The sequence below is a fragment of the Astyanax mexicanus genome, chromosome 12 (assembly GCF_023375975.1).
Source record: "Astyanax mexicanus isolate ESR-SI-001 chromosome 12, AstMex3_surface, whole genome shotgun sequence".
In the NCBI taxonomy this organism is placed as follows: domain Eukaryota; kingdom Metazoa; phylum Chordata; class Actinopteri; order Characiformes; family Acestrorhamphidae; genus Astyanax; species Astyanax mexicanus.
The window spans coordinates 21,411,866-21,423,360 of NC_064419.1; the positions used below are offsets into that span (position 1 = coordinate 21,411,866).

Genomic DNA, 11,495 nt, shown 5'->3' on the forward strand with positions numbered 1-11,495 from the left:
GCACTGCAGTTCTATAACTAAGTAATGATGCTTTTTACTCGACTAGCTTTTCAACTGCTACTTTTACTTCCACATTATTGAAATGTACCACCAACAATCTACTCGACTGTAAGTTTAGGTTCCTCTTCACACCTTGGAGGATAAAGTAGATGTTAGCCATGTGTCCTTTTGATTTACACACAGAGGCAGTTTGTTGACATCGCAAGCACACGATGACAAGAGCTATAAATAGTGTAAAGTGTACAATGGAAACGTCCTCCATTTCAGCACATCTCTGCAGACACAACACGACAACTGCAACATCCAACACTGACCAGCTTCAAAACAGCTTCAGAACTGCAGTCAAAAACAAACTGCACTGAACATGCAGAACATTCAGCTTCTGTAAATATAGTTTTCTATTACAGAGAGAAAGAGAGAGGCTAAGAGAGAGAGAGAGAGAGGTTGAGAGAGATGGACAGAGACAGAGAAGAGCTCAATATTGGGACATAGTTACAGAAAGAGTTTATGCTAATATATTAATTAAAATAAATGAATGCTTTTAGCTATTTAAGAAAGAGAGAGAAAAAGAGCAGACAGACAGCCAGTCAATTATACAATAATAACAGAGAAAGACAAAGTGAGAGAGAGACCCAATGAGGGAGAGAGAGAATAACACATGCACTCTCAAAAAAAGTGACATACAAAGACAGAGTAAAAGACCTATAAATAGAAAGAATATTTATGTGTGCGTGAGAAAGAAAGAGAGAGAGAGTGAGAGAGTAAACTGCGCTTCTGCAATAATCTTTTAGTTCAGTTAAAATTAATTAGCTTTGTTTGGCATTACCTGTAGTTAACAATTGTTGCCTAAACATATAGATTAACAGCATTCTTAACATTAATATTCACAATACTGCAAATTACACATTATTCCTTCTCTTAAATCTTATGATAGTGACTGAGACAGACAGCCAGAGGGATAAACGAAGAGGCAATGGTGGTTCTTTTTGGTTTAGGGGCTGCGTTACTGAACACGAGTGTGAGTTCTATATTCAGTAGGATGTTGGATATCTCAATATTAGCATAGAACACAAAAAAAATAAGGTCATAATTTAGTTTAAGCTCGTGAAAGGTGTTTCTGCGCTTGGCTCGACTCATTTTTTTCAGGATAAGAAGTAGTTTGGTGTGTGCATTCACTGCAGACATCTCTCACTCTAACTTCAGCCTAGTTATGTCACGTGATTGTATGTAGGTAAAGTAATTTGAGTTTCCTGGTATTCACAATGTTATTGCAGCTCTCTTGATGTCTTTATTGTAAAGTCCAGATCACAATATCAATAAAAATACAATTTATCTTATAGGCCTAATACAGAGGACTGTTAAGCTGCCACTGATGGTCTCTGGAGCGAGGCACTTAACCCTTTGTCGTCCAGAGGCAGCGAAGTATAGCACCTGCACAACACATATTGCACATGTACAGCTCTGGAAAAAATAAAGAGACCACTTCAGTTTCTGAATCAGTTTCTCTGATTTTGCTATTTATAGGCTTATGTTAACATAAAATGTAAAATGAATATTGTTGTTTTATTCTATAAACTACAGACATACAAACATTTCTTCCAAATTCCAAATAAAATTATTGTCATTTAGAGCATTTATTTGCAGAAAATGAGAAATGGCTGAAATAACAAAAAGAGCTTTCAGATCTCAAATCATGCAAAGAAGACAAGTTCATATTCATAAAGTTTTAAAAGAGAGTTCAGACATCAATATTTGGTGGAATAACCCTGTTTTTTTATCACAGTTTTCATGCATCTTGGCATGTTATCCTCCACCAGTCTTACACAGTGTTTTTGCATGAGTTTGTGAGGTTTTCAATTTGGTGAAATCAAAGAAACTCATCATTTTTAAGCGGTCTCTTATTTTTTTCCCCAGGGCTGTATATACTAATACACCTGTACAGGTTGTACAATTTAGTCAGAGGCAGGCAGACAGACAGATAAAAGTGATTGAGAGGAAGAGACAAACAGACAGACAGACAAACAAAGACAAAAGAATAAGAGCCCAATAAGTATGTTGTAACATAAGTAATGTTCCATATGTGAGCTGCTGATTTAGACATAAATAAAAACATGCTGTGTAACTGAAATGCTGAGCACAGTGACGGTACGCCAGCTGCCTCTGGAGACCATTCAATCCCCGTGATCCGTACTCACACTTGGAAAACTCAGCATGCAGCATTCCACAGCACGCAGCAGGAGTTCTAAATGCAACTGGGATTAAATTTACAATCATAAAGGATCAGCACCAAACAGGTACACATGTGTTTTAGTTTGTGTGTGTTTGTGTTACAGCTATGCTACAAATATTTTTTTGAGCAATGCATAGAAGAATGCATCAACAAAATTGTCCAATTTATCATATAAATGGTCCTTTACAAAAGTGGTTCTTCTATTGCAAAACAACCCTTGTAACAACGGTATCTGCTGTAATAGTGCAGTATTACACTGCTGTTATGCAAAAAACTTGTATCTCCAACATGGCAAGCAAAGACTTAGCTTCAATGCTGTATTCTGGAGCATTTTTATTGGTCCATTTATCAAGATATTTTAAGAAAATGTAAGTGTTAAGAGTGTCAGAGTTAAATGACTGACTATGGTTTACAAGAGAAAACAAAACATTACATTAGAAATTTTGCTTTAAATCTTGAGGCAAAGCAGTCAAAACAAACGGTGTTCTGTTTGTGTGTGTGTGTTTTGACTATAAATGCAGACATAACATTTGAGACAACATGATAACAATGTGCAAGCAGCAGCCAGCCCATTTACACAATCACTCAATTATCTATTTCATAGGCCCTAAAACAGAACCTTGGATCTCTATATATGCTAAACTGCTGCCAAAAATACAATATAACAGAATTATTAACTTTGTGTTCAAAAGACTGATTCAATTAAATTTTCTGCAGGCATTAGATGTGTAAGTGACTCCATGTGTGTGAAAGCCACCACCCAGAACCTTACCCGGGCTGCACGGAGGCTGAACGCGCCTGTCCGTTCTTTTACTGTAGCTGTAGTCCATCTTTACCTTTCGCACATTACCACTGCGTCTGCTCTCGCCTCATTCAACAAACTATCACCTGCTAAAGCAACACTAGAGAGATTCTGCTCTGGATGTGGCCCCTCCTACTGTACTAATTCTTACAGCTGTGGTGACAGGTCAGTGTAGTGACGGATGTGCCGGCAGGAGAGTGAGTGTGACAGAACGAGAGAGCGAGATACCAAGAGAGGGGAAGGGATTAGGTGAGAAGGAGAGAGGGGTTATGGGGATATGGAACATTTCTAAATTCTCCCTCCAGCAGTTCTTGCGAATTGGTGGGGTAAAGTGGGGAGGGGGAATGTGGTGGTCCTTAGTCTGCAGACAGTGAAGACATGAGGGTTATGTGGGCTATACGGTTACAGTTCGGCGGTTCGATGACTGCTGGATGTCTTAAGAGTTCCCAGCGGGGGTCTTAGCTTGAGAAGCAGGCCAGCAGTCCCTTCAGCAGGACCCACTGACCAGCTTTAGTCTACACAGAGCTGAAGTCATGGAGTTTAATTACTAATTTATGTTGTGTCTGAGCACCGGATAGATATGTAAATATGGGATATATACTTTTTAAACTGCTACAAACACCAACCAGCCACTTCAGTAAAACCACCTCTACCAACTAATAATTAACAATTGATACTCAATTCAGTATTGAAACATATAATATTTGTGATAAAATATCCATATTTTCTTACATCCCTACTGACAACTAGGGGTGTAATGGTACTCAAAAATTGCAGTTCGGTTTGCACCACTGTGTATTCCCAATGGGTTGGGCTGCAATGGTGTCCAGTCTATTCCCATATGGAAAGGAGTTTAGTTCAGGTTAGAGTGGTTGTTTCTCCTCTGAAGATCTGCGGTTGCCAGAGTGACAGATCACTGCAAGTGACACAGAGTCTTCTACAGTCTGATTCTACAGTCTCTACTCCTCTAATGATGGCGGTAAATTACCCAGCTATGGTTACCAACCTTTCTGAAGCTCAGTGATAACCTGTTCAGCAAAAAAATAGAGCAAGATCGCCCGTTTCCATGGCTGCGGCACAACCCTGAGTGTAGAAATGGGACTGTAAAGCACAGTTTAAATAAGAAAATACTGTCTTAAGCATTGCTGAAACCAGCAGCCAGTGCTTAAACTCAGGATGTTTCCTTAATATCTGATGATGATCCTGCTCATGTTATAAGAAAAAATGAGAAAAAAACAGAAAAAAATAATCCTTAATGGATGTCCTGTGTTACAGTCTTATAACATTGACGACATGCTGGTTTGAAACTGCCTGTGGGAAGAATAAGCAGGTATGACTCCACTGGTCCATTATTCCTTGAAAAGTTGTGTTTTGCCATCTTTTTTAGAGCTTCCCATCTGAATCAACTGTCCTCCTTTAATCTCCTGCTGCCATTTCTCGCTTCATACCTCCCCTGTCTGGCTGAGGATCTGATTGGTCTGTGAGTTTCCTGCATCGCAGAGCCCACACCTTAAATGTATGAAATGTTATGCCACTTAAAAAACACTGTCAAAACTAAAAGTTCTTAATAGTGTAATGTTCTGGGTCTGGAGGCAGCCTTAGCAACGACCTTAACAGCAGTATACAGCTAAAGTTTTTATATTCAGCTCGCCTATGAATTTTTGGGCTCTGAATTGCTGTCATTTGGGTGCCTGTCTCGTGTATTCTTAGTTTAATGACAAACTGCAGCAGCAACTCACAAAATATAGATTATGATCTGTCCAGCTCAAGATCTCATATTTGGGCTCAAAATAAGCAAATACAGATACATAGCTGTTTTATCCTTCCATCTCTAGTTAAAACCACATATTTATCCTTCATTTATCATTATATGCTCATGATTTTCATTTTTGCTGGCCAGAGAGGTTGCAAATGTAGTTCTGCTGTTTGTATATTCACCTTAGTTAATGATAAACCAATGAGAATTTTCTCCTTAATTATATAACAGAGACCTACTAATTGTTGGCACTCTCACAACTCTCTAAAGCAACTTACAAAGCAAAAGAGACTCTAATTGTCTGCTGTCTACGCTACATTTTCTGATATTGAGGGTGGATATACTCTTTTAGATAAACACAAACAGACTTGCTTAGGTGTTTGCTGACACTGAATGACACACTCATCTCTAAAACTGGGCAAAGATACCTTACCTTACAATGGCTTGCTATTGTTGTTTTGATCTGCACCAAGTGGGCGTACTTTGGTCTATTATTAACAGCCCATCACCTAGTGTTTCAGTACGTTTGTGCTATTTTAAGACATAAGGACAAAGTTTCAAATATTGCCTTTGTTGTGTGATTGTGTGGTTTAATGCTGTTTTTTTGCTCACGACAAAAGAAGGAAGAACATTTTTCAGCATAACAATAGATGAAACATAAACTGATCCAATTCAACAATTAATGATTCTTTTATACAGTACAGTCATGTGAAAAATTAGAAGAGTCTATGAATATATTTGTTTTTTACATGTATAGACATTTGATTATCATTTTAACAATACTGAGAGATTTTTGTAAAACTGATATAATATAAATAAGTAATTGGTAACCTTTTAGTGAGAAAAAGTTAAGACACACAGCTCTGGAAAAAAATAAGAGACCACTTAAAAATTATAAGTTTATCTGATTTAACCAAATTGAAAACATCTGGAATATTATCAAGAGGAAGATGGATGATCACAAGCCATCAAACCAAGCTGAACTGCTTGAACTTTTGCACCAGGAGAAGCATATAGTTATCCAAAAGCAGTGTGTAAGGCTGGCCAAGAACATGCCAAGATGCATGAAAACTGTAATTAAAATCCAGGGTTATTTCACCAAATATTGATTTCTGAACTATTAAAACTTTATAAATATGAGCTTGTTTTCTTTGGCTTATTTGAGTTATAAAAGCTTGGTATCTTTTTTTCAGATATTTCTCATTTTTTTGCAAATAAATGCTCTAAATGACAATATTTCTATTTGTTATTTGGGAGAAATGTTGTCTGTAAAATAAAAAAAATGTTTATTTTACTCAAACTTATACCTGTAAATAGCAACTGGTCAATCAAGTGGTCTCTTATTTTTTTTTTCAGAGCTGTATTTTATTACAAATTTAAATTAGAATCAGGTGTAGCACATCTGCTGCAAAGGATTAGAAAATGGTTAGAAAAGCCTATTTTATTTAAAAATTATTTCACTTTGCTTTTGATTGTTCTTACCATGTTGATTTCACTCACTTTATCAATTATACAAAAAAATGAATCATGGGACCTACAGATATGATGGAAATAACATGGTCTGAAGTTGATTTGCTGCAGTAGGGTGTGGCAAGCTCCCAATCATAGAATCCACTATGACTTTTTTATTTTATCAGAGGGTGCTTAAAAAATATATATAACTGTCTGTCCAAAAACTGAAGATAAGACATCTCACAGCTGACAGAATTCTGCATGGAGGACAGGCAAAAACTGCAGTTTCTCCCAGGTGATGTCAGTGACAGATAGACAGTTACAAGAAACATATATATTATGATCTGTCCAGCTCAAGATCTCATATTTGGGCTCAAAATCAGCAAATACAGATACGTAGCTGTTTAATCCTTCCATCTCTAGTTAAAACCACATATTTATCCTTCATTTATCATTATATGCTCATGATTTTCATTTTTGCTGGCCAGAGAGGTTGCAAATGTAGTTCTGCTGTTTGTATATTCACCTTAGTTAATGATAAACCAATGAGAATTTTCTCCTTAATTATATAACAGAGACCTACTAATTGTTGGCACTCTCACAACTCTCTAAAGCAACTTACAAAGCAAAAGAGACTCTAATTGTCTGCTGTCTACGCTACATTTTCTGATATTGAGGGTGGATATACTCTTTTAGGTAAACACAAACAGACTTGCTTAGGTGTTTGCTGACACTGAATGACACACTCATCTCCAAAACTGGGCAAAGATACCTTACCTTACAATGGCTTGCTATTGTTGTTTTGATCTGCACCAAGTGGGCCTACTTTGGTCTATTATTAACAGCCCATCACCTAGTGTTTCAGTACGTTTGTGCTATTTTAAGACATACTTCAAGGACAAAGTTTCAAATATTGAAATTGAATATTTTTTAACCATTTAACAGAATTTTTTACAGAAACATTTTACAGAAAAACTGTATTTCTATGATTCACACTGTAAAAGATTATTGTACATGATGATGCTGGCTTCATCCATCAGTTTTTTATTTGATGTCCTCATTTTTTCCTATGACTGTACTTGTAAGCAGGTTTGCGCATTTATGTGGCCCAGCAGCAAGGAATGATCAGCATGAGTTTGTGTTTTCTCACCTTGAGTCTGAATGAGATGCAGGATTTTGCCTGTCACCTGCCTGACCGCCTCAGTGTCAGTGACCAACACCTCTCCATTCAGGCGCTCCAGCTGCCCCAGCAACATCAGCACCCGGGAACTACTGGGGATTCTGCGAAGACACACACCAAGACAATAAATAAGCCTAAGAGATATGATTTTCAATATAAGTGGTGCAGTTTACAACCTATTTAGCAATATTTATTGAAGAGCCTATATCATTTTTCCTGAAATATGTAAACCATTACATAAAAATCCATCACACACGAGTTCCACTTTTTATTAAAATTTATTGTATTCACATTAACATATATTTACCTATTCAAGATAAAGGTAAAGAGGAGTATTTCAGCCTGGATTGTTCTTTGAATCAAGTACCATATGCCACACCCAATCAGAACAGAGTTCACTGGTGAAAGCATTGGGAAACCAGTTTATTTAAAATAAAAATTCAGAGAGTTTAATATGCTTTAGTAACTTTCTCTATTGTTCAGGGAAAGCTTTATATTAGATTATGGAGCATTGTTGTGACCATCATTCCAGAGAACACAGTTTTGGCAACTTAAAGTAACACTGAAAGTGTGAACTTGTTCCTGCAGTCTTTAACTCTGAGGCCAATCAGCTACACTTGAAAATAACTTGCACATAATGGTACAAATAGGGGATGGTAGCATAGGGAAGAACTACATAACAAGGGTGAATGAGGGAAGAAAGACACACCCAGTATGCTAATAGAGGGTGCCTGAAGACAAGACAGGGATAAATGCAAACGCAAGGTTAAAGATCATGTTTGACCAAAACAACTTCAAAATAGACTCATAAAGTCTATGCCTTCCCTTAGCTTTCACAAAATAGCCACTGGGCATGCTCACATCACAGCATTTGTTACTACTTAACTGTTTTAACCATGGCTGTCAACGTTAAAGCATTAATGCACACGATTAATTTACTATTTTTTAATGCAAATTAAAAATACGTTTGACCCCAACTTCCCCAGTTTCGCCGCCTCACATTTGATGAAATAGCTATTTGTCTACTGCCACGCTTGGGGCGCGCATTTTCACAGAGATTTATGTAAATACAACAGCAAGTGGAAATGGAGGAGCTACTGAACCAAAAAACTCACTGGTCCTCCTGTTTTTTTTTTTTTTGCAGTCCAGTTGCAAGAGTTTTGAAAGTACATCATTTTTAAATTAGTACATTGTATTCAGTCAGCTACCAATAAAATGCACTTCTTTTTGAATTAAGTGTAGAGGGCTCCACGTGGTCCATCAGGCTAAGTGCTGTCACTTATCGGGAGATTGCTGGTTCGAATCCCGATCATGTAGCTTACCATCAACTGCTGAAACCACAATTGGCAGGGACAGTGCTTGTTCATAGCATTATATTATCTGGCAAATATATCAGATTAAACTGCACCTTACCAGCAGTTTGGCTTAATTAATAAGAAGAATATTTGAAAGCTGGATCAAGACCAGATTGAGTTCTTAGCACTAGTGAATCACTCCAGAGTTCGTTTGAGACCAAAATCTGCAGGTTGGGCGGGGCAGATTACAGAAGAAGATGGGGTCAAACTTGAAAGCGTAATTATTTAATTTGCATTAAAAACATAGCAACGCACAGAGAAAATTAAAATTAAAATAAAAGAGAAAATTACCCCAGGACCCCCTAAGAAACTAGACCCGTCTGAATAGGGCTTTAGTTTCAAAAACTCTGACCTGATGAACATTAGACTGACCCTCTTTAAATGTAAAAATGCTTATAAATGTAGAGTAAATGATTTAAGAGTGTGTGCATGTTTGTGTGTTCACCCTTTCTCTGTAGCCATTTTGGGTTTATCCATTTCTTGCCATCCACAGAGAGATTAGTCACACTGCAAAAGAAAGACACAGCCATAAACATAACAGTTGTGCATAATTACTACATATAAACTACACTTTTCTTTCTATTCTTCTCATTATTTTTATTCTTTGAATTACAGTATATTATTCACATTAAATTAAATAATTAACTTAGTAACTGTTGAGCCAGATAAATATGTTTTAATTAATAAAAGTTAATGCCGTCTACTGTAAAAACACCTTATTGGACAGTAGGGTTAACTAGCTTACCTAGAAACCTAAAAACACAGCATTATTTACGCAGCATTAATGACATTAGTAACATAGCTACTAAGCTTTGGCTTTAATGTGACAGCCTTGGTTTTAATGTGATATTTATCTTAGCTAGTAAATAATTTAGACAAATTTAACCTAGATAATTAACTACAAACGAAATAAAGCCAACTAGCTACAAAACCCTTCAGCCCTGCAGCTGTAATGACAGTTAAGCTAGTTAGCTAACCTAGGTTATCTAGCGTTAGCATGGTTAGCTAACCTGGCTATCGCTAGCTGGCTAAAACAGGTCCCCTATGCCCGGGGAGGTTATGGTGACTCCTAAAACAAAGCTGCCACGCATCGACAGATGATAAATAAAGCACTGTAGCACAGAATTTAATCACACCAGTGTTTTTTAATTGAACCTAACAGCTGTCATAAAGCTCCCGGCTGGTATTATTGCCCTGAACTAACCCAGTTCAGCACCATGTCAGCTGCACCTGCCCCAGCGAGGGGCTAACGACCGGGCTAGCGAGCGAATCCAGCCCTGAAGTGTCACTACAGCTCCAACTGCACTAATACCCTGAATCGGAGGATCAGAAACGAGGTTTAACTTACATTTAAGGCAAAGCTGCTCCATCTGAGTTTAGCGGCTCCTGCTCTTTGTCTGTTATCTTAAGCAGATGCTCGCAACGCCCTGGTGTTATTATTATTTACTAGCAATCCATCTGGCCTGCCTGCCTGCCAGCTTACAGCAGAGACTCTCTGACAGAGAGAACTCCTACTCTATGAGTCTCTATGGGGCTTTTCACAACACTAGAGGCCGCTCCAGAGTGAGTCCAACATGAATGGGTTCAAATGGGAAAATGGAGCAAAATCATAGTTTATAAATGTTTAATCATTTTCATACTGACTAACATGGGGAAGCGGTAAAATCCTTATGAAATCCTCATCCTTATCATATTAACCTTAGAAAAAGTCACATTTCATGTAAAAAAAAAGTGGGGAATGAGGAATGTCAGTTTTTAGAAGGCAGTGTTTGTGTCTTTGACCTAAAATGCACTAATAAATTAATAAGGAATGTGTTTCATTTAAGAAAATATGCTACACCTAGAAGGAACTTTTCTTTTGGAATACCACGATCCAAGATAAAAATTGGACAAAAGCATGGCTTTTACCCTATAAATGTTCCCAAATATCCCCAATAAAACTAGGGAGTGCATTAGAAAATACTTCACAACATATATCTCCTATGAATTAGAAAATTGCAAAATTTAAAAATATGTTAAATGCTCCTTATGTCAATCAAAATGTGAATTAGTATCACATCTTTTTTTATGTTCCATTGCACCTAAAATTTTGAAGAAAACCAACATTTATGTGAACCTGAACCTTGGGGATATGTTATGTTTTTTTATACATTGACATAGATATATTATGTCTAGGAATTTATTATTAACATTTTTATTTTATTGAGTACATACAAACATTTTACATCACTATTGAAATCCTTTAGAATTACTAAAAATAAGAAAAAAAACTGTAAGAATTTGTGATAAGCTTTCACTGGCCTCTTGTTTTTTTTTCTTTTTTTCTCCATAATGTATATTTTTATACTGTCTTCCATTGTGGTTTCTTTATATTACCCTAAAACTTTAAAGATCAATAAAACAAAACAAAACAAAAACAAACAATAGGGCCAAGGGGTGAAATGGGACTGGGCCTTCTGCATTGGATCAAACAGTCAGTTCACAGTAGAAAGTAATTAAGAGAAAAACAAGTTATAAGTTATAAGTTTCTTTATTTTTTAAGAAAATGCTTCATTAGATTTTCCGAAATTAAATGGATATCCTGAACAAGTTGTTAGACACTGTTTTTAATTTTAGTTTGTAGCCATTTAGCTCCATTCACTCCCATTAATTGAAGACTCGCTCGTGATCGCCCCCTATCGGTTAACACTCCTTTTTTGCTAGAACGGGGAAACATGTGG

At 36.8% G+C, this 11,495-nt stretch overlaps 1 protein-coding gene across 3 annotated transcripts in view; it reads right to left on the minus strand.

Moving 5' to 3' along the window:
* agtpbp1 (ATP/GTP binding carboxypeptidase 1) overlaps positions 1 to 11,495 on the minus strand; it is a 45,606-nt gene that overhangs the window by 32,999 nt on the left and 1,112 nt on the right. Inside the window, exons 1-3 of one of the 3 annotated variants that reach the window (XM_022670623.2) lie at positions 10,124 to 10,278; positions 9,221 to 9,282; positions 7,391 to 7,521 (exon numbers count right to left, since the gene is read on the minus strand). In XM_022670623.2, the coding sequence (XP_022526344.1) occupies positions 7,391 to 7,521; positions 9,221 to 9,252 (163 nt within the window). In that variant the 5' untranslated portion in view covers positions 9,253 to 9,282; positions 10,124 to 10,278. Of the gene's footprint in view, positions 1 to 3,002; positions 3,109 to 7,390; positions 7,522 to 9,220; positions 9,283 to 10,123; positions 10,279 to 11,495 lie in introns of those variants that run through there. The other 2 variants (XM_022670624.2, XM_022670625.2) reach the window with 2 other exon arrangements.